This window comes from Symphodus melops (assembly GCF_947650265.1).
Source record: "Symphodus melops genome assembly, chromosome: 1".
Lineage (NCBI taxonomy): Eukaryota > Metazoa > Chordata > Actinopteri > Labriformes > Labridae > Symphodus > Symphodus melops.
In genome coordinates, this window is record NC_136691.1 from 41,424,995 (window position 1) to 41,449,507 (window position 24,513).

Genomic DNA, 24,513 nt, shown 5'->3' on the forward strand with positions numbered 1-24,513 from the left:
GTCATTATGCATCCAAATTATCCCCTGGCAACAGCCTATCTTGTGTCTCAATGAAAATTTGATGAAAGCCACAAAAGATATTAATCATGACAAAGTGGGAGCTGCTGAAATGTTGTTGTGAGAGAGATTTGTGGCAACAGTGTTACACAACAAAGAAATGTCCAACAAGTGAAACACTAACTTTTTAACTAATTTATTTTCTGTACTGCTTGAGATGTATTAATAAAATGTATTTTCTCTACAAAAACCTGTTTATTTTTGTTGGACAGATTTCAAGAAATCCAATCTAGTATCCAACGTTTGCTTTACTCTCTTTTTAATCATAATTGAAGATGATGTGAGGAGCTTGAGTCTTCATTTAAGGCCTGTTGTTTTTGTTTTTCTGCGAACAAAAACTTAGAAGAAATGGAGTGATGTGAAATAAGGCGTCAGCAGAGGCTTAACCACTGTCTGGAACATTTTAAGACTTAAATCATGCAATGCCATGTTTACTTTTGCTTTCTTTTACAGAAGATTTGGTGGATTTGGGGGATTTTCTGTCCTCATTTTGTTTCTTTTTCCACTCATTCTCTTTGTCGTAGTTGCCCTCTTTCAGTTTCTCCTCTCCTCTCCTTTCTGAGCCATGAATCACAACTGAGTCATGAGGGTCCTGTACTGGGCGTGGCCTGATAGTTTCAGCTGATGGGATCAGCCAATAGAAAGAGGGGGATGGACCACACCTTTAATAGTACCACCTCCTCAAGCATTTGACTGTTCACACACATACGCGCACAGTCTAAACCTCCACGTGGTCCAAATCAGCAAGAATGAGGCCCCTCTTTACGTTTAAAGACGCTGTTTAAAATATTTGCAGTGGCCTGTTTCCTTTCTTTGTATTTCATCTTTTCTTTAGTTTGAAGTCATATCAGGCCATAACAACACCAGGCTTTACATGCTTCTCTGTACCCTCCTATTTTTCAAATGCTTCACACATTCAAGAGTCATTTTCGGAGAAGAGCAGTCAGATCCAGCCTGCTCCAGTTTTTCTGACTCATTTGATCATTAAAGCGACTCACCAGTGAAAACCAAAAGAAAGAAAAACTAAAAGGCTTCTCCTATTTCACTAACTGAGTGAATCAAGTTTTGGCAGCCGGTCTCTTTTCCCTCCAAATAAGCTGAGCTGCAGCAGTGAGTTCTGCACAGAGCGTCACTGTGAGCTGAGCAGACAGAGAGGAGTATGTGTGACACATATCAGAGCAATCGTCTTCTGACTCTCTGTCTGCTCAACATGTGCTTGGCTTTCTCACAGCGACATGGACGAATAAAAAAGTAATGTAAGCATGTGATGAAGTGATGAAAACCTGGTATTTTCCTTTGTGTTATATTTTCTGTTATATCTGGAAAATATTTGAATCTGATTGGCTACTAACATAGAGCAACTGTGTGCCATCCCCTGAGAGCAGACCGCTGGTAAGAAGAACAAACCAACCATAGAGCAGACGGTTGCCAGGGACACGGCTCTAATCACAGACTGTGGAGGACTAACTGTACTCGTATCTATCTGCGGAAAGAAGTCAATTTGATTTGATGTTGGTATGTTTACTATGAGGTAGAGCAAAGAGAGGATAACTGCGGAGGAAAGCAGTAAAAGAAATATACAGAAATGTTTGCTTTACTTTTGTAGCGAAATCCACCAAATTAAAGATGGCACACACACAAGAAGTGAACATGCTATGGGATACTGTGTTGATTTAAAGACTGGTGAAGGAAAAAGAAAACATCAACACACTCCATCAGTGGTCAGGCAGACCACAAGTGCCGTGCTGACTAATTCAGATCAGCTCACCCTCCCAGTGAGATCTAGGAGTTAGACGTTAAGATTTGACTGAAATCAGATCTGAACATCAAAGATTTGGTTAAAACAAACTTCATCTGGTCCAAACAAACAATGAGCAAACTAAACTAGTGTAGTTGTTGAAAAAGGTTTCAAAAGAAACAAGCTCACTGGGTTATCTGGCTTCAACATCAGTGAAAATGTTCCATTAAATGTGTGTTATGATAGTGTTAACAGCTTCCTTAACCAATTTTTGAGAGGTCACTGAGTTAAGCACCACTATTGATGCTACTACAACTATAGATTCCAACAGACTATTTGTTTAGTGGAATAAATTATTTTTTTTAAATCATTAAAATGATTCCAAATCAATACTGAAACAAATCAGTTTTTTTTTTTAAAGCAAGTATCCGTATAAAAGGAATAATGCATAGTGAGTGGGTTGTTATTGTACAGATTCCCCTTAAGGAGAAATCCTGCTCACTCTGTTGGAGGGTGTTCTTTCTGTGATAGTAACCCTCTCACTGTACTTCATCCCTTACCGTAATTCAGAAAATCAGTTTGATGTAAGACTTTCAAAGCAATGATGCCTATTATTGTTGATCTTGTCCTGGGCACACGTGGTATCCTCTGAAAAATCTCATCCTATCTCCTTACAACTTCAAAAGTCAAATTTTGTAAAATAAATGTTAATTTCTCTGTGTTGCTGTGCAGTTCACAACGTGTGCGTTATCCTGCTGCTTTCAAAAGCACTTTTGTGGTTTCTTATTGCGGTCGGATGAAACACCGACACAGCTAACTGTAATGTTAATAATAGCGCACACAGTGTGTGGTTCCCTGTGTTGTTCTCTGCGCCTGCCGATGTGTAACAACAGGTGGGAGACTGTAAACAATATGACCTATGAGGCATGCAGAACAAAAAGAAGATCACATTAACTCTGAATGAATATTTCCTAGTAAACAAGTTCAAGCGTTGACTGCACCACAGTTCAGTCAGATGCTAAATGTGAATTCTTGTAGTTGAGCTTCATCTTTAAACTTATGGTGTTGGTGTTTTCACACATGCAAAAAAAATAATGCTCCATTTGGCCAAACGTACAGTTAAATTGTTTCCCTTTAATTTATCCAGATTTTTAAAATCTCATAAAGGGATGTAAACTGATTTGTGAACACAGCAGGTAAATGTTCAGTAAAATTCATCATGAACAAATGGGCAGTGGGGATGTCGTTAGTAGGCTATCACAGGACTAGTGTGCGACCTGTGTGATCTGAAAAGCTGCTTATACTGTATTCTGCTTGCCAGTGTTATTTTTTCTTTGTTTGCTTATACAGTTTACTTAATAGTAGTTTTTTTGGAGTTTTCTGCAAGTGTCAAGGCAACAAGACTTGAGTGACAGCCTGTGCTGAAATTTTGCAGAATGAATTGTGAAAACATTTAAAGATTTTAAGTTTGGTTTGAGACAGGAGGTTGGGATTGAAGTCATTAGTTTGAAAGATTAAAATTACTTTTATGCTTTTGTCCATATCTTCATCACAGTAGCTCCATTGTTGGACAGTCAGCTTCACCACCCTCAGGTCCGGCCCTGTCTGCCTCATCGTTGACATTTCATCAGGCACACACACACACACACACACACACACACACACACACAATAACTGATACTGTTCTCATGCTGTCGGAGCCTGATCAGGCCGGCTGCTCTGACTCATGCTTCTATTGTTGCTGTAGAAGAAGAACTGCTGGATCAAACCAGTCGTGGTTGAACACACACAGAGGAAACAGTGTTGCACCGTGACTCTCTCTTCCTTGTGACTCACTATCACTTCCGGTAGTCTGCAAAGGTCGCACGTCTCTTCCCTGAGGTCACCATTGGGTGTTCCCCTCTGTATCACTTCAATGCAGTGACTTACTCCCCACTTTCATCCTCCTTTCCTAAGCTGCTGTCCTTAGTCTATTTGTCATCTGTTAGGACTGCTATAAGTGATATCAGCCGAATGATACACCACATTTTCACTCATTCTATAAAGATTGTGGTGTATAGAGGTCATTCTCTATGCTGAGGCTAGAGAGGGCTCCTGTTTTCCAGCCAAACTAAATCAAATAACTTCAATGACAAGGCGATAAGTTCTGATTAACTTGAAATGAATCCAACAGAACGGGTAGAACCTAAGGTTATACAGTGAAACGACAGTGACTGAGGAGGATGGGGGAAGGTTTGTAATGAATGTAGGTTCTGGAAAAAAAAAATCTTACAATCTGTTACTAGAGGATGTCAGGAGTGCAACATGTATTAAGGGGTCACAGCGCTATCGGTGACAAGCAGGAACTGGTCTCAGCCTGATCGACTGAATAAAGCAGGGGGGTTGGGGGTCAGTTAGTGAGACTGAAGCTGACTTTACTTCTTGCCACACATAGCTGGCAACTCTAAAATACTTAATCAAGGCTCTGCTTGTAATCCGCCTCTCTGCATATAGACACAAGAGTACGAACACAGTCCCAGCTTGCACACAGGAACACACACACTAAATGTCTTTCAGAACACTGGACATAACACTCAAAATAAGCAAACAAATAAAGACACACCACAACACAGCTTTGACTCTAAAATGTGTTTTCTTACAAATCATCCTTGGCTATATATTTCTAGCGTAGTTTGACTGAGAAACAGATAATTTAACTCTTGTAGGGGAGCATGCTTCCAAGAAAACAAATGTGATGACTATTTCAGGGGTTGTTGATCTCTACATTATTGGAACCTGCAGGCTGCAGGTGCAGTGTCAACTTTCAGGCACATGAAAGCATACATACAGTATCAGTGACCCTGACACATGGACCTGCGGTGATTTTTATACACACACCTATGCCCACACACACACACACACACAAAGACACTTCAACACACATAAACCCACACAAATACAAAAAACACTTGATTAAATGAAGACCAAAAAGCACCAGCCACAAAAGGAAAATCCAGGTTTTTTTTTTTTTTGCCAACCAGACAGCATAGTGAGAACAAGATGACAGTGTCATTTGTAGACATGAAATGTCCCCTCCTCTTGGCCACACACGATCCAGCATTTATGCTCCCTGCTCAACCCTGTTGGCAAGGCCACCCTGGAACAGTGTTGCCTTTCACTTAGCAGAATCACATTTCATAGAGCAGAGCATGTTGAGTCCCCTGTAATGTGGCTGAGAAACAAGAAAAGATATCGAAGGAACCACAACAAGCAAAGCCAAAGAAAGTTTGTCTTTTTCTATTCCCTTGGCACTACTCTTGAATTTATCATCGTGGCCTTCTCTGCTACATGCTGTCAACTTCAACCAATACACCTGGTCGTTTCAACACGCTGCATTGATCTATGATGTCTATGTCTATGGCTCAAGACGTCCTGGCTACCACTCCACAAGGCTCTCTTTAAATCTAGCTGACCTTTGGATTCAGTGGACGGAAAGAGTCCAAAGGTTACGTTATCTGACCTGAGAGTCAGCAGCCGCAAATAAAAACAGAGTGAATGTTGGTCTCCCTGAAAATATGGTGGGCATCCAACATTTCAACACCTGCTATTAAATTAGTGCAGTACCATATGTGTATATATATATATATCACTCAAACTTTTAAAGCACTGTGACATAACTGGCCCTCCTGAAGCCTTCAAACACCCTTCATGAGTGTTTTGTGATGTCACACATGGTAAATGGGCGATGAGTGCAAGGTAATTGACTGCTTTACAAGATTGTCAACGTAGAGTAAAAAGGGCAGCACACACTGATGTCATTCTAGAAACATCATGATCAACTACCTTAATTAAGGGTAATACAACAATGTACAAATGCATGTACACTGATGTGAGTGCACATTTGCTTCATGTCCTCACTCTGTGTGTGTCTGTTTCCTTTCACAGAGTATGATGATAGATAATAAGACAGCATTATGCAATGACATGTCCAAAAGCACACTCTCTTCAGCACCCTTGTTTCTTTACTTTTGTTTGAGTCTCTCTGTCCTCTCTCCTCGTGTGATGTAAAAGTCCCTGCATTGCATTTGTGAATAAAACTCCTGCTGACTCTGAGTACCTACCTGCTTTCTGCCCTGCGCTGTGTTTCAGGGGGGGCTGACAGGAGCATGGGGAATGTAATACAGAACATGCACTGTACACATGGGTTATACAGAAAAATCACAAATACTCACTAGTAGCACAAATCATCTGAACTGGACCGTGACTATGTTCTCAGGTTGTAAAAGTGGACAGAAGTGCTTTCTCAGCTGTCTCTCTTTAAGCCTCTTTCATGCTCGCTTGCTGAAGAATTGGACTTACGAAAGATCTTCTAAAGCCTGCCATGCCTGCATACCAAGCTTTATCATGTAAATGATGCCGGCATGACAGTCCGTTATGAGTTGTACAAATGTGACGCAATACTAAAAATCAATTAGACTCTAGTCTTATAGGTCTCTTTAGTGAGTTAAATCCCGGAAATCAGCTCCCATGCTTTTCAAATTAGGCTATCCTGCCAGCAAGTTATGGATAATCTGACAGACGTCACTGCAGGCTGATTGGTTGATCTCATTACACTCTCACTGTCAAGTTACCCTTCATGAGGAATGTTTACAACATTCAGTTTTGTACACTATGAGCAAAAAAGACGTACTACACGTGGACAGCAATAACTAAAGGGGCCAAAACAGGAAGCCTGGGATGTTACAAAGGGAAACATCATGCATACCTTATTTTTGCAGTGTTTTTCCCCCTTATCTGTCTATTTTCTTTACCCTCAGCACTAGAACAACTTATTTTCACTCTCTGTATTCATTGTTATAACCAAAGTTGGGGATGGGGATCTGGGTCGCTCTGTTGAGGTCTGGGATTGAATTGCATGTTCTATTAAAAGTTCAAGCTTTTATTTTTTACTGAAACTGTATACCCATCCCCAGCTGAGAGAATAAAAGAGTCTTTCTTACATTCAATAAAAGGCAGAGTGAAAAGAGAGAAAATATGGCATCATCATGTTACGGAAAATCACACCAGTTTAATTGAATTCAGGGAGTGACATATTCCTAGGAAATTGTTGTTGTCATAATAGACTTTAATTAATCATCATTGAAAGTATGAACACAAACACAATGCATTTAAATTAAAAAAGCATAGAAAACTCTTTCTGACTTTGCAGACAAGGCTGAGGAAAATGTAAAAACAGAGATCAGTGAAAGATCCTAAACTAGGACATGAGCAAAGAGAGTTCGTTATTTTTCATCTTCCTGTGCTTGATTTCTTTCCTCCTTTTCATCTGATGTGCAGACCCATCATCAGAGGATTCAAACATGCAAACTATAAATGAATGTGAATCAGCTGATGTCTGCTCCCTTCGCTTTGTTATTCCTTCAGTGCACAAAAGCCAGAAGAGACGAAGGCTTTCCTCAGACCTGCTTTCCGTTACAGCACAGTTTGGTGTTTCCAGCTGAAAGAGGTAAACACTTGTGATAAAGCCCTCAACGTTTCACCTGAGACTCTGCAAAGAGCTTTCTGAAAACCTTGATCACTTTTACATCAGTTGCCAAATCAGTGCCTCAAAAGTCTGAAAAGATTTCCTTGAGTATCTGCAGCCACAAAGAGCTGAATCACCCACAGCACATATCTTATCAAACATTAAGTTTGGGTCATCCTTAACCTTGGAAACAGAAGAATGAAAACTCAAGACACAGTCAGGCATCTCAACAGTGGCTTCTCTAGAGTCTGTTGGGGCAAAAATCAATTGAGGGGTCTGTCAACCAGTGTTCATCACCGCGAAGTCTGTCAGTCTCCCAAAGTTTAGTCCTGCTCCCTCTTCATGTCTCTTATAAATGTATACTTCCTTGTCCTTTTTATGTTGACTTTCATTGATAAACTTTGGTTTTCACTGTAATAATGCATGCGACGCTTAGCAGAGCAAAAGGATGAGTGCTGTCAGAAGCAGTAGCTGCCAGCATTGCCAGGCAACTACTTGACAAGCAGCACCTCTGCATCTGAAAACATTTCCTTTTTCAAGCAACATTTTAAAACATGACTGAGGTTTATCTGATCTTTAAAGCGGCTGAACATCTCGTCCATAGTATTTGAACAAACTTGCAGCATTGGATAAGACTGTACGTAGTTAATCACATAACTACAATATGCTATAACATATGCCATGTGCACTGTGTTTCCCCCGTGGTCAGCAGTGTTTATGCAGAAGTTACATAGGATTTGTATCAGTGGGATTGAGCAAAGGGCCGCAAACTATGATGACTTCTTGCACTTCCATATTCTCATGTAGCTTCAAAAACACAAGATGACAAAACACAGCCAAAGGCAATTCAGTTTTACTCTAATGGGTGTATAATGGAAATACCTCAGAGCTGTAATGTCACCGACTGCAGTGAAGCATAAAAAAGAATTGTTTGAGTCCTAACTGCTTTCTTTGAGAGAGGTAAACAAAGAAACAGGCACGAGTGATGTTTAATGGAGTAATTTACTTTTCTTTTTTCATTCATTCAATGTGTTCTTCAAATCCCAGAGGAAAGATTAAGACTCAGATTGTAGGTTCGAGGATGGGTCTCCAAAGGGATGTTCTAATATTACAGAAAACAGAAGAAGACCCCAAACTAAACATGTATGTATTTTTTTCTTTGCCACACAGGTGGAGAGAGAAAATAATAATAAAAAAAAAACAGGGAAAAGAATAATTCTGCACCTTTATCCACCAGCTCTCTCTCTACATGGATCATTTTATAGTTTCAGGCTTTACAAATCTCTAAGGTAGTTCGTAAATTAAAAAACTATGTGGTAAAGTGTTTCTTGTCTTCTCTTGTTCTTCTGTCTTTAGTCGCATACCCATTTCCCCTGCAGAGTATTCACAGAGCCATTAGCCTGGGGGCATTAAAGAGGAAACATTCTCTTCCTTTTCTTTGAGTTCAAATGTCTTCAAGTAGCAAACTTGTCTTCTCAGAATCAGAAATACGTTATGAAATCTTGGGGAGACATTTTTGTTCTTGCATTCCTCCTTCTCTTATGTCTTTTTTTTCGTGCAAATCTCTTAGGCAGTAAAAGTAACAACTTCTTAAGCAACCACTAACCAAGTTCAGAGGTCGGACAAGTGTTGGTCAAACGCCAAAGGCCGTGGCAAGGGTCGAATAGTCCCTGGATTCCAGGAGGTTCAAAGATCCCGTCAAAGTTTAAAGGAAAAAAATGTACCCACACATTTTTAACCGTCCTTAGTCTTCACAGAGCCAGTCAGAGATATGATTAACAAAAAGTGAATCAGATTCAAACATGATTTAAGAGTTCATCAAGATCAACTTTTACAGTATTCAGAATTTTCTCGGCTAATCGCTGCTCTTTTTTACCCTCCCCCCATAGTAATCTACCTATTTGACAGGATATGAACAGCTAAACGTAGAGTGAACCATAGCCAAAAAAATATATTTGAAATCATTTATTAACAATGTTACACTTTACTCAGCAGCTCTCACTCAGCTGAGTTGCTTGGTTTCTACAGGAACAACAATCGAAATATACATTCAGAAACAACTCCAGAGGATGCTTAAAAAAATTAATTTAGTAAAACACTTATGTATATGTTCATATACAAAGATATAAAAAACAGATATACAGTAAAAATCACATACAGTATCAAACATCTATTAGAAAATGTTCTATTTTAAAAAAAACTGTTTTTAGTGCAAAAGCATTTCATGATATAAAAATACTGTGCTGTAGTTTGATCTGATAAGAGGGACAGTGAGGGTCTGCGAGAGGTGAACGGGTTAGAGGTGTGTGTCTGCTATGGGGATCCGCCTCAGCTCCACTATCTGTGAGTTTGTGACGCTGCCTCCGTCGTGGCTTCCAGGGATGGACTCGTTATCACTCACATTAAGGCCGGTCCCTAAAAAAACAGACAGAAATGAACACTTCTGTCCAAAAACGTTTTCATTTTCTCTCTAATAACTTTTATGACGTTAGTGCATTTGTTCTTTATGTCTTTATACTCGACAGTAAACGACCATCCAGTGTCCAATGTTTCATCATTCAAGTACAACAGATCAACTAAATATTTAAATCAATACTGATCAGTCCTTTTAGTGCCACAAGGTATAACATAAACAATTTTATATGTTACAATCTGTGTTATCACATAAGTCTTTGTACAGCATCTGGCCATCATTCCTATAAAAACTCTGTCACTGTGATGTAACATTGGGCAATAAAATGAAGTCTGCTGCAGGGGTCAAAGAACAGTCTGTAGTAAACACATGAGTAATCACTCTAAAACACGGCAGCTTCAGCAGTAAAGACTGCTAACACAATCCATTAAGATGACTGCATGACTACTTTCTGCTGTGTGCATTCAACTAGAGTAAACTATAACCTGCTCTAAGTTGACGATATGCTGGAGAGATATTTTTGTTTGTTTGTCAGTCAGATATATAACAACTATTCATGTTTTACTCTGTACATGAGCCAGAGTATTGAGATGAGTAACACCTGATGTATTTGGAAGCAAATTAAAAGTCACATTTTATTATCAAATAAAGAAACTGTTGTATCTAAAGTAATGTGTATCTTTCCTCTTGTAGAAGACATCGCACTGATATGACTGATATGAATTGGTGCGTTTAAGTGTTTAGGGTTAGAACCAGATGATACACACTTCTTATTGATAAGAAACACCTGTCACCCTCTCTGACCTGCTGAAGGTTTTAGGTTCTAACTCATAAAAGAAGGTGACGTATGACGACCCATGACATAACCAGAGGAGCCTCCATGAGGCTTCAGGTAAGATAAGACAAAGGCTGCACTAAAACAGTAAAAAGACACAAGTGAATGATCAGCTCTCAGTTGTACTACGTAGAGCACATGTGCTAAAAGTACATGTGAGTTTGTGTGTGTGTGTGTGTATGAGTTAATGGTTCACCACTAAATGAAGTGTGAAGACCCTCATTACAGCGCTACTCACTGACCCTTGTGTCCTGTTCATTTTCCTAATGATTTTTACTTCTTACAGACTGGTTGAGATTACAGCAGGTTATAAGTTTAGTGTGACACATGTGGAGAAGGAAAAAGTCAGAGGTCAGGGCACTTTCACGAGCGAAAGAGTGTGTGTTCGATAGATAGATACTTTATTGATCCTGAGGGAAATTCAAGTGTTTTCATGAGCCGAGGATTAAAGACCGTCTTTAATCTGAATATCGCTACAAAGAAAAGATCAAGTGGATAAGGTGATGTAAGAGAGCTCAGAGTAGCCAACCGATTCGTCTTCATTAAACCTCACATATCTGCCTCTGTGCTGCTCTGTATAATATGAGTAATTACTTCATCCTGCTGAGTCTGCACGCTGATAAATTCTCTGACTTGTTTGCTGCGGCTATTTAAGGTTGAACACACCAGCAGCTCTGGACAGCAGGGCGAGGTCAGGAGGAGAGCAGATCAGATACATAGATGGGGAGTGCTGCACATCAACACACAAACAAATGCAGACACACTCACACACACACACATCTTGGAGATTCATGCTGTCAACGCACAATCAATAAAAGGGATAAGAGGCTATCTCTGTGTAACACTATCCTCCCAGACTAAGCCATAATCATTAACACCCGTAAGCTCCTAAGAACTCACACCTGCTGGGACGGGGTTTTAATTTGGCTGTCTCCATGGTAACATATTTTGTTTTTCTGTGATGCATGCTACTGAGTGTCTCAGCATACAAGCTTACACTGCACTAAGGGTCCAACCGAGTGAAGCTAGTGTCAGATGAAGCCTCTGAAAGGCTGGCATTTAACAATAGCTTGTTAATATTGTTAAAGTTGTGTTCAAAAAAAGGTTTTTAATAGTGAGCTGTCCATCAGCAGGAAAAACACACTACTGGTGGGGACTAACAATGATGTGTTGAGCAAAAAACAACCTGAGTAATGATCACATCCAGGGATAAACAGCAGACAGACAGTAATGTTCATCATGAATCCAAAGTCTCTCAGTTTTGAAGTCAATACACTTAAAGTCATGTTGTTTGCTTATGCAATGTCCCTATTAATTCGTCCTCCTCTCAAGGAGTGCTGAAGGCTAAAAATTGACTACTTACACTGTCGGGTCCAGCTGTTTTTTCCTTTCTGTCATTTATAAATGAGCTGCTTGTGAACAGAAGGTGTTGTATCAAGTTTCATTGCTTTGGGTGGAAAACTACAAATCCCAGTGCTGATGGCTTCTGGGGGGGGAAACAGTGTCATTTCCTTCGCAACGGTTGATGAGAGGCTGCCGATTGGAGATTGAACACACCTGTGCAGGACACGAAGAGAACCCACACAACCAGCGTGACACACTCTTGACTCCCTCTTCACAAAAAAATACGAAATTTTAACAAATATTTGAACTCAAAGGAAAAAGGGAACCGGCTGGCGGATCGGGGACGCTGTCGACGGTCTGTCGAGCCGCGGTGACAGGACGCCTACAAATGAGCAAGCCCAGCTGTCCTATTATCACTGACAGCTCTGAGCTTATTTCCTTTTCTTTATGTTTTGTTTTGGTTGCGGCATAACACCAGCTCAGTCTGATTCAGAATGTGTGGAGCACTCATCACTCATTGGTTTGAGAGTAAGACAGGAGGAGAGGGGGGACAAGTAAGTGTGTGTGTGTGTGTGTGTGTGTGTGTGTGTGTGTGTGTGTGTGTGTGTGTGTGTGTGTGTGTGTGTGTGTGTGTGTGTGTGTGTGTGTGTGTGTGATGTATCAGTGAGCTGTTTGGGTCTTCAGCTCATAAAAAATTGATGGAAATAGAAGAATGGTTTCCATGGCAGCAGAGTAGTACATGTAAGCAGAGGAATGACTAAGCAGGGCTGATGCTAATGGATGCTGGAGATACTGAAGATATGTGAACAATGAAATACACTTTTTCTTTTGGTCTTGAACATTTATAAACTCTAATTTCTATTGTTTTGGGGTTAAAGGCCTAGTTAAAATGATTTAAGCATGCTGTTTTTTATTGGTTTATTAATGGTAATATTGAAAATGTTTTCTGGCCAACAAATGGTTTTCCAAATTGTTGTGACCTTTTGCAAAATAAAACTATGTTTATTTAATAGAAAAGTGCTGTTAATAAAAAGTTTTAATCTTTAAGTGTAATGATAATAAAGTTACTTATTGACTGAATCTTGCCCAATGAAAACACTGTCAGTGAAAAATGTTAAGAGAAGGAAACAATTCAAACAACATATCTGAAATCTCCACAAAGATGTGAAAACACTACTGATGCCAACGTAGCGGAGGAAACTCAAAATCATTTCGTGCTCCTGAATTTGAAGGGAAACAGTGGCTCTACATAACATGAATAATTCGAGATGATAGGATCAGGAAACTACAACGCTGAGCCTGTTTTAGGCTGTAACGGTGCTCCAAAAACCTTTGCCAAACCAAATAATTCAGTACATCTTATGTCGGTTACATTCTCACCGGTTTTTAAGGCAAATATGAGGTCATCAAACTCCTGCAACTCCTCGTCTGCTGTGACCAAGTTGGTGTTGATGAAGCCTCCCTCGGTGGTGTACGTCCCCATCACAGGACTGGGTTTAAACACGCTGCTGGGCTGACTGCTGGGCCGCAGCGACGCTCGCTCCCAGTCTGCTGACACCTGTTACACACAGTTACACAGCTGTATGAGCACATGAACACAACACACAGGCTAGTGGTGAACTTTGATTGAACCTTGAGTTCACGTTTTCATCATGAAGGATCACATTCTGGGCAACATTTGGGATTAAAAATTCCTTTAAAAACCATCTAATCCTAAAAATGTGAGGCAGAGGCCCGTTCCTGAGTGTTGACTGTTTAAGTGTTTGAGAAGCGGTATCAAAGATGTAGTTACTTATCCTTTTTTGAGACGCCCAAACACATTAACTTCACATTTTGCTGAGTCTGGTCAACCATTCTCATAATCAATACACACACTTGCTTAATTCAGAGAGCTGCTTTGCTGTCAGCCGTCTAATCATGTCTGTGAAGAGTTGGGGTCAAATTGAGTGCATGTTGTCCAAGCACCCCCAAGAGTCGCAGGGTCACATGGGGTTCATGGGGTAAGAGCAGGGTCAGTGGGATTTGGGCTTGAAACTGATTCAACCAAAGAAAAAGAAACGGAAACCACTCAACCAGCTCAGTTATTCAAATGTCAGCCACTAATTCAGAGTTGAAATGTCGTACTTGTGACAGAATAACGTTAAAACATGCATCCAAAGAGAACACACGGGAGAAATGAGAACATTTTGTGTTTTTGGTCCACAAAAGCAAGATGAATCTGTAACATCGTGTGTTCCTGTTCATTTATTATGCCTTCCTCATCTGTCCTTTTACATGCATGAATGAGCATTTGTTGAAGGTTTGGCTGTTGTACAAGCTTCTGAGGCTTGACAGCTTGGAAACTATTTTGGTGAATTGGCGCTTTCAATTTGGACTCGGAAGACGGAAATCCTAAGTTTCCAGTGGGATAGGTCATCAGAGACGCCGCCTCGGAAACTTGGAGGAACTTCAGTAACCAGAGCTCAAAATCCATCATGGCTGCTCCGTGGATCAACAGTAAAGTTAAGCTGTACATTACAGTGTTTATTCCAAGCTGCAACAAGATGAAAAATCCTGCAGTTTGTCAAGTGTCCACTTGAGGCTGGCTGCAGAGGCTCAGGTTTAGTACATTACCAGTCAAAGAAGCCTACTCCTGGAGGCCTCAATGTAGCCTGTTGGGCTTTTTGTCAACTTGTTGCAAAACTCTGATGAGTTATGGGCTCATTGTGAGCGAGGGATGGGAGTGGTGGGTAGAGGGGATGGATGACTCAGACCTTTCAAAATCCACTTGAACATACTTCTTTCCCTGTTCTTATCTCACTTTAAATCCTGTTTAACCTTAAGTATATACTCCACAAGTCGACACTCCTCTCAGCACTCATAGTGCTCTCTATCTGCGCTCTGATTTTTCTATCTGAGCTGTGGTCAAATCTTAGAAAGGCTGGAGTGTGCTCATCAATAAAACAAGATGACAGGATTCCTCCATGTGGAGAGAGGATGAAGAAAAAAAAAAAAGAGGAAAGGAGGGGTTCCAAGGATTAATGGAGAAGTTAAACCTGCCCCCTTTTTTCTCCTTCTTACCAGCTCAGGCCTTATAGGGTATTCTCCAGGGACAAGGTGGCTCTACTGAAGTACAGAAAGGTCTCGCATGTGCATGTCTGCAGCATGTTTGTGTCAGTACAGTGTGTTTCAGTGTGTGTGCCAAGACGACAGAAAGGTCACAAGAGTAGATGATGTGGGTGTTGGTTGGAGTAATGCAGACAGACCCTTTACACATGTTATGTACAGGTTGTACATAATGAGAATCAGCCTGAAGCAGATAAGTCCAAGACGGTGAAATGTTAGAGTGTATGAGTATTGAATGTTCTGAGCAACATGCGACAAGTACGAAGGAGAAACAAGGACAAACTGAACCATGGGAATATGGGCTGGGGAAAAAAAGGGGAGGGAGGAACAAAGAAAAGGTAGAACACAGGAAAGATCGAGAACGAAATATACGTCTAGTCTACATGTAGTGTGTGTGTGTGTGTGTGTACCTCCTCCATCGCACTAATAAGGTTCTGAGTTGACTTGCTGATGTCTCCTCCGACAGTAGTGGGTCCCCCTCCCTGGTAGGTAGAGTCAGGACTGTCATGGCTGCTCATTTCCACTGTGTAACTTGCTTTAGTGGGCCAGCACAGCTGGTTGTGCATGATGAAGTACACTGCAAACACATAAAGGCCCTGCGGGGACAGAGAGAAACATCAGATGTAAGAAAGTTCTTCATTCTCCACGGCTCTGATCCTTCATCTTTCGCAGAGCTCCTCAGTGCCATGAATAATTGATGAAAAGTTGCTGGTTTAATTTCTCAGTTTAAATCTCATCTCTATTGCTTTAGTTTTCATAGTTGCTTGTAATGCACTGTGAAATAGATTCGAACAACATAGATTTACATGCTATAAACTGTGAGACATAAATAACAAGTGGTCTAACAGTAAGCAAGCAATGCATAGCAATCACACAGTAACTTTATTTCATTATTAGGAGCAGTCTCTCGCTCATGAGCATTACTTCATCATTGGGTGCTGACATCATTGGCACCCTGGTATTTCTGCTTCCTCCACTTCCACGTCATTACCAAATCCTCTTGGTCAACAGCACCAGGCCGCGAATTACCCCAAAACACCAGAGTGTGAAATACCACAGGGCCGTCATGTATTTCACAACACCCATCAGCCGGGCGATGACGGCAGGCAAAGATGGAATGAGTGCAAAACAGTGTGAAAGTGAAGGCAAACACAGACGCACAAATTCTGACAAATAATATATACAAAATATGTTTCTGTGCACCAAGACAGTAGATGTAAAAGGAGATATGCTTTAGATTAGTTAACTGATGAACTGAATTTCTTTGGCTGTCTTGTTTGAGGAAAATACGTCTTCAACAAAGACACAGTTGTAATAATGAGAAAGTGCTTTGTTCTCATATATATTTGCATTATTCAGATACACTGCACCAAACCTTGTGCTTCAATTCAATGCCTAACTGAGCCTAAGAAACAGCAGATAAGGCTGCTGAACAAATAACTGTTCACTTGCACCAGACTGTAAACCTGCATTTTTATAGCAAGGCCATCATCATTTCCTATGTAACCAAGGAACACTGACACAGAAAAAGGACTGAATAACTGTGCTGATGGTCTCAATCAGCATTATGAGGAAGAAAACCGGAACCGTAGCTGGAAACTGTTTATAGGGGCACAGTAAAACAAGAACATCCGAAAAGAAGAAAAAAAAGGCTACAAATAGATAAAAGACGTGGAAAAACTCATAAGCTTGAACACCTGGTGTTTCCTAAAGAGGTTACTGTCTGTGAGTGCAGTCCATTAGTGTTCCTCTGGACGTGTGAATGGACTCCAGAAAGAGACATTTAAGCCATTTCTTTTGAGAAACATTAGAGGTTGATTGTACTTTTATAAATTGTCCTTGCAGGTGCGTATTTACGTGTGGGTGGTGGCTCCATCACAACAGCGCTGTGGGTGATTAGCACAGATCATTAGCAAGCTATGCAGCTGGAGGAACAGGCTTTACTACCAAAGGCCTGTTATGTAAGTGTTCCCTGATCAGAGGAGAGGCCACATCTTTAGATATGAAGAGTACAGAACTAGCGGGGAGGCCGGGGGGGGATGGAAGTTTTTAACTGGATTAATGATGCAGCATCCTCTTCAATCCTAGCATGGAAATGATTTCGTGATGAGTGGAGATCGTTGTCTGTGCTCAGAAAAGTAACAGATCGGTTTCCCCTGAATCCTGTTACAGTGGGTTGCGTGTGTGTGTGTGTGTGTGTGTGGACACGGGGGGATCTGCTCCTCTTTTCAACAATAACACAGAGATATCCTGTGTTCTATTTTTAAGCCAGTACAAAGGTTCAGTGGGTAAGAGGGGGTGAAATTAGATTGTAATGCATGGGATGTTTCTGACTGTCACGGAACAATGAGGGAAGATTCATTGACAGAGAAGGCGCCGCAGAAGGACATCATAATGGATGGAGCTTTAGTGATTTGATTATTGTCTTAATGTTAAGCCTGATGTGGCACAGATGTGGAGGCAGAGTAAAGGGGGAGTAAATGGAGAATAATGGCTGCGTCGGATCCTAAGACAACACGCTTCAACACGCTCCGTTTCACACTTTGTTTTTAATTGGATACTCTGCTGGTGACCAAAGGTTACTCTCAACAAACACAGAGCTCCTTAACCGAAGAGCAATCGGAGCTCTGCAACACAAACAGAACCGAGCACAGCTGTAACATCTGCAGCTGTTTAATGGTGTTCGGTAATCAGCTGTTTGCAGGTGTGCCACAAAACCACATCAACAACAGTGCCACGGTAAACATGGAAAATACACATAATGGAAAATTCACAGCATGAGAGAAACAACAACAACCGCTCTGCGCAACTTTGCAGCCAAAGCCGAACAGTATAATGACTTTCAGCCTCAAGGCCATGAAACGAAATGAAGGATTGTAGTATTTAAGATAAAGCTAGCTAGCTTAGGTAAGCAGACGGCGGCACAATTATGGTGCAACAGGAGGTGCAGCAGCGCCACTGCTGCAACAATATGTGAGTAGTTCATTTCAAAAAGCAACTTTTAATTTAAACTTTTTCACTATAAGTACACAGACCCTAAAATGAAGTGAAAACTGCAGAATATGAATAAAGTTATTGTGAAGAGTAAGGGTACATTTGCATTAAAATGTTTGAGTGTGTTTTCTGCTGTCCTTGTGCTTTAGCTGTCTGTTCCACTCTAATGAATACTTCTTTATTCCTATCCCGACCCAGACTTCAGCTCAGACACTCTCATTTAACTCTGCGCTCTGAGGCTGAAAATCAATGCCATAACTCTTTTCTTAAAACACTATCTTTTTTTTTTATAGAACACTAAGTGTGAATACTAAGTATCAGTAAAATTAAAGGCATGTGTCACAGAACAATTCAGGGATAAAATGTATGACTGTACAGAGCACCAACAAGCTATTGGACCACATGATGTCACAGCGAGGGACAAAGTCTATTGGAGCTCATGAACAAGTGCTAAGTGCGACATCGAGCGTTTGCATTGACATCACTTCTCTTCATTAGTCGCGGGACCAACAGCAGAAGTTTACTTTGGTCTTTAACATGTTGATGCCACATATCACCCCAGGCTACGACAGACCTCTGATGGCACACTTGACGGGCTGATGGTGTCTCTCAAAGGAGGCCAGAAGAAACCACAAACGTTTCTGGACTGGTAAAGGAAAGAAAGAAACCTATCATATCAGAAGGTGTCCTTGATAACTTGGCATGAATAACACAATGAAGTCTCACAGGATGAAGTTTCCTCTACTGTTGAGTAAACACTACTTGTTGATATGACTTTAGACAGCAAAGGTTTAACCAAACACTTTGTCAGGGAGGCAATTCAACCCCATCTACCCAGATGACAGTAAGGCCATGTGACACCGTACAATACTTACAGGAGAGATTACGGATGTTATTACTGATGTCACATGAATACAAGGAGAAACTTAAAAAATCCATCTATTTCCAAAAACGAGTCCTGTATAAGCTGCATTAAAGATCTACAATTTAGGGGAATGTATTATCTTGACAAGAAGTGAAATCATCTTCCAGTCTTTGATATTGTCTGTTATGCAATGTTTTTACGGTTACAGTGGATAGCAGTGTAAATGTCTGGGGTTTTCTAGCAGTAAGAAGATATTTGTGTGATTATGTTATCTTGTGAATCATTAACACATTCTATCTCGGCTTACACTTTGAGCCGAGTTGGAATAAAGTCTGAGCAGCAATGGAGAAATGAAAAACACAAACAAAGAGAGAGGCGTCAGTGGGATGTGACAGTGGTAACCCTGCCTCTCTCTCTCTCTCTCTTCAACCCTGAAGCCTTTCTCGCCCGGCCGGCCCCACCAACACATCAAAGCAAGGCTTCAAAGAGGGGTGAGGTACCCTTCATCATATTCTCTCTCTCTCTCTCTCTCTCTCTCTCTCTATAAGTCAACAAAACATCAACACACGCTCACACCCATCCAGCTGCCAAACTTCTCAATAGTTTATATGTGGTAAACCCTTGAAAGTCCTCTGGTCTATGAAGAACAAACACGTTGAGAAAATAACACAGAGAAGAGAAAAAAAAAACTCATCAAAAAGGAACAAATCCTCGAATGATTATTCCTCACATCTCTGTGTTTTTAGGTTCAGCGTGCAGGGAAGCAGAAACATTTGAAGGGTCATTATTTGGAACTGCTAAAGTTATATTGGGAGCAAAACAAACAAAAACAACATCACAAACAAAAAAAAGATTCTGTAAATTAAGAAGGGTCTGCAGTAGCAGATACAATGGCTGCTGCTGACTCCTTCAACATTTTGAAATGAGCGCGAAAATAAAGTAGCCATGCATATAAATAAACAAACTGATATGAAAGTTTATGAGCTCACCAGAAAGCAGTTAAAGATGACGTAGAGGATGAGCATCCACAGGTACCTGTAGCCCAAATGGAGTCCTGCCCACAACCACACCAGGGAGATGAGCAGGAACAGATAGAGGATCAGCGGCACCTCTGGAGCAATAAATAAAGACAAAGAAGGATTGAAAACAACATCTGCACAAAATAACATACCACCAAACACACAACAGACACGACTGGATGTATTTGTTTGAAGACGAGCCTGAATCCAGTTGATAAGCTTTTATATCATTATAGCAGCCTGAATCAGTAAAACCTTATCATAGCTGCTGTATTCCTGTTTTGATTGTTCACCCACACACACACAGCAAGTACACTTACAATCATGCACTTAAAGCTGTACAGCCATTTTCAGCACTCAGAGTGTATCGATTGAGGGTTTGCTGATGCTCATCTACTCCTTTTGTTTGTGGAGATAGCAGAGGCATGCATAGCAACATACATATAAAGTGAATATTTTAACAAGTGGCAATAAAAGGATGCAAAACAGAGCAGATTAGCAACATGGATCCAAATTACAGATCGGCGTGATTGTGATGTGACGGCTGACTCTCATTATGACATCCTTCTTGCTGTCAGTGTTTTAAAGAGTGGGACTAATCTTACTTGATAAAATCTCATTTTGAAGATAGGTGTGCATATTTTAATTATGGAGGATTACGTTCGGTCAAAAAGACACCCTTCAGAGAGTAAAGCCCTAAAAACTGAAGTCTCAATCACAATCTAACACTCGCCAAAACAGCAGATAAACCCTGACAGAGATTTGACCTGATGCTGACTCCGTCTTCTTCATGCTGTACACAGAGGACACACACCAACACCACACTGTACAGGGTTTCTAAGAAAAGAAAAGACTCGGAGAGGTCTTTCTGCACGTGTTTCTAAAATGAGCTCTCTTCAGGCAACAGGTGTCAACGGTAACCCACTTTTAGTGAAGACTGACACATCACATTCAGTCATGGAGTCTGTCAGGTTTCACAAGGAGAGGTGAATACTGCACCTTTAAAAGAAGGTATCTGCACTTCTTTAACGTTAGTCTCTTGGACTACTTGTGATCAATGATGTGGGAGTTCAAGAGACAGACTTGGGGTAATGTAAAAGGGGAGACTGAATTTAGTTCACTGACTTAACCTTACATGTCATTCACCCGATCATGGTGTTCATCTCAGCTGCAAAAATGATTCAACCTTCTTTTTATAGAACCGCTAATTACAGGAAAAAGAGCACTGCTGATCACAAGCAGGATGAGTTCACTGTCAACAGTTTAGTCATCGCTAGAGTCTCTCTCTCTGAGAGAGAGAGAGAGAGAGAGAGAGAGAGAGAGAGAAATAAAATCCAGCTTGTTTTCTTCAGAGTGAAATTGTCAGGCAGAACGTTATGAAAGCAGCAACCGGAACACGCTCATATAGATTGATTTGAGATTTTGGTGTTTATAAATACATTACAGAAAATAAAGAGTACAAGGCTGCATATGATTAACTACCTTTATTCAACAGTTGCTCAAAACGCCAGCTCATGGAGGGATTTATAAGTCAGGGTAAGCGCTTTAAAATCAGCTGTGGTGTTAATGGAGACTAGTGGAGCGATCCAGTGAGGAGACTTACAGTAGAATTGAAAGATGAACGGTGTTATGGGTTAGGAAATCAAAATAATCAAGCCTTGATGAGATTAAGCCATGGATCCAAATCTCAGTTTATCATATTGAGAAAAATGAGTTGATTCTCAGACACATTAAAGAGTTGATGAAGCTATCTGAGAATTTCTACAACTCATTTCAGCCTCTCGGAAAAATATAAATAAATATTTTTATTAAAAGATGTTGTACTCTAGATATGTATTTTTGATGTTTACCATAGACATTCTATGTGTATTTGAGCAGTTCAGTGTGTGTGTGTGTGTGTGTGTGTGTGTGTGTGTGTGTGTGTGTGTGTGTGTGTTCTGTTAGATGTCTTGGCTTGAAAGGTTGCTGACATTTTCAGAGCTGTTTCCATTAGTGATCATCACATGGCTGAGAACATGATGTACCCTTGATAAGGTTCATTCATGGTCCATATGATTGTCCGTGCTCTGACCATGTGGAGCACATTTACATCATATGACTTTACAAAATGGTATTACATAAATACATGAATTAACCACTAACATTGGCTGATGTGGTCCAGAGCAGATATCAGTGTTCATGTGCACCCAAACAATGATGGGGTTTCATTAGATAGGATGTCAGTCAGTAGTCTGTCTAACACATTTCAACAAATTGACACCATTTCTGTTTTTTAAAACTTCCTTCACCCCAGACTGTCTGAAATGATGACTCCGGTTTGTAAAGCTGCACCAATTCAAAACTCACACCAATGAGTCACACTAGCTTCAGTCTGCTGGTTGGTGCTATGTAGGACAGCCTGTACAGTTCACTTCACAAGTAGGACTGAAACACAAGGCACGGGGCCCAAGTTTGCACAAAAAGCCCTCACTTAGGTGCAACTTCCACAATGCTGTCAGTTTCCCCCTGCTCCAACTTCTGCTCCTTATCTCACTGCAGCTTTCCTCTAACTCGAAGACTTTTTTATGTTCCCTTCTTTTCAGTTTCTTCCTGTTCTGGCCTCTCCCTCACATATCCTGCAATTCATAACTGTTTCTCTCAAAGCTACTGTTAATTTCTTTCTATTGCTTCAGTGTTATTGTGTCACACCTGTTTTTGTGTGTGCTTTTTGCACATTCAATCTGTGAGAGGCAGAAAATCTGCTCCATCTTAAAATCTCCTTCTTTTTTTCACTCCCGACTGCTTCTAGTTAACACAAACTTAGTTATTCTATCCTCCCTCGCTCTTTTTCTATCTTGCACATGTGTCTCCCTCTCCTCCCTCCCTGGTTTGAGTTTTCCATCCATGTAAGCACATTCCAGTCTGTGGACAGGGCTGTGCTCCCACAGTAAGAGCAGGTTCCTACAGCCAAAAGGAGAATAACTGCAAAATGCTGACGGACACTTTGACTTGATACCGCACAGAATTAGCAGAAAAAAGCACAGCAGTCACAGGGTTTCATTAAGTGTGCATATGACAGCCTTTTTAAAAGACATAATTATTAGAGAGATGCTGAAGGATGTTGAGGGTATCTTTAGTCCTGCTGAAGCTAAAAAAAAAAAAAGTAGTTCAACTCCCAACAGCGGAATTTCTGCTCAAACTTCCAACTTCTCCTGATTTTCTTTTCACATTAAGGAGCTACTTTCCACCGCAGCAGGACAGGCTCCAGATTACATTTGACCAGCGATGGTTCCTGTTGTGAGAAGACAAACTGAGAGGAGAACCCGGGTTCAAGGAAAACAACCACACAGAAACTCAAGACAGTGCAGAGAGGTCAGCAGCTGTGATAACAGGCAGCTGTACTGAGAGTGTGTGTGCATGTGTGTGTGTGTGTGTGTGTGTGTGTGTGTGTGTGGGGGGGCAATCACAAACACCCCATGTACAAGCAATGTGTGTAAACTAAGTATGAACTTAGAAGCAGAGTAGGAGTGTGAACACTACTGAGAGTATCACTTTTTCATAGGTTTGAACATATACCATCAGTATAAGAGCATTTCACTGCTTTCACTGATCAATGCAGATCACTTTATAAACACTTTATTTACCTTTTAGTCCTAACATGGAGGTTAGAATAGTCATGAGATGATTAACAATGTGGCTAATGTGTCATCTCTCCCCCTCCCACACCACTCTGTCCTCTTAAGCATCTTCAGCCTGAACACCATATGAGCTCTTTTCTAAATGTCTCCACCCAAATAAATATCAGGTCAATAATACAGGACACTCTTTAATGTGTGCATAATCTTAGCCGGGCAGAATAAGAACTTGTGTTTGCCTTTTAGTTAAGGAACTGCCTTGGCTAACTCAAACAAGGTGCAGCATGCAGTGTTTGTTTCCTCATTCCTTCAACGATCAAAGTGCAGTCAGTGAGCACATTAAGGTTTGCTCACATTTAAAATAAAGGACATCATGTCTTGCTAACAAATACGGTTTTTATTATCCAGTCAAGCTTTACACTGAGTGAAATGGCACAGTCCCAATCTTTTCTGAGATACAGGTGCATGCCTGCTTTTTGTTTGCTTTCACTGATGTCAGAATTTCTGTACCACCATACACTGATGGGCCCTCAGCTTATGTTATCTGTTTTTGCTGCATTAAGGTATTTAACAATGTTAGCTACCTAAATGTTCACTTTCTGATTGCCGTTAGTTGTCCTGCACGTTCTGCACAGGTTACAGCTGGCTGGGATGAACGAGGACAAAAAGCCTCCTGACCAGTTTAATAATGGGGCCCATCCAAGGAAGACAACTGCCCAGTCCATACTGTTCGTGAGCATGTTGTGTTCATGCCTAAAAAATGTGCATCAGGTTGCTCTCCAGTTTTGTGTTTTTCACTTGATTTGAATTCCCTGTCACAAGCATCTCTTCCAATGTGCAGCTGCTCGACACAAAATAAGACACGTATTCACAACTCAAGGGCTGATCTGTCTTTTGCAGCACACACCCTCACTCAGGGGTCAGACTGCTTTGAATAATGTGTGCTGTTCCTACCCCTTTATTTCTCTTTTCCCACTCTCTGAGTAAATGAGAAGCTTTACTTTGCTTTTCTACTTTAACATAAGT

The 24,513-nt window shown here is 40.8% G+C and overlaps 1 protein-coding gene across 1 annotated transcript in view; it reads right to left on the reverse strand.

Annotated features, from left to right (window-relative positions):
• Window positions 1-9,248: 9,248 nt before the first annotated feature.
• Window positions 9,249-24,513, reverse strand: part of adgrv1 (adhesion G protein-coupled receptor V1) — a 97,625-nt gene continuing 82,360 nt past the window's right edge. Inside the window, exons 92-95 of the mRNA XM_079346526.1 lie at window positions 19,844-19,965; window positions 15,406-15,591; window positions 13,271-13,448; window positions 9,249-9,713 (exon numbers count right to left, since the gene is read on the reverse strand). Of these exons, the coding sequence (XP_079202652.1) occupies window positions 9,595-9,713; window positions 13,271-13,448; window positions 15,406-15,591; window positions 19,844-19,965 (605 nt within the window). The 3' untranslated portion in view covers window positions 9,249-9,594. The remainder of the gene's footprint in view (window positions 9,714-13,270; window positions 13,449-15,405; window positions 15,592-19,843; window positions 19,966-24,513) is intronic.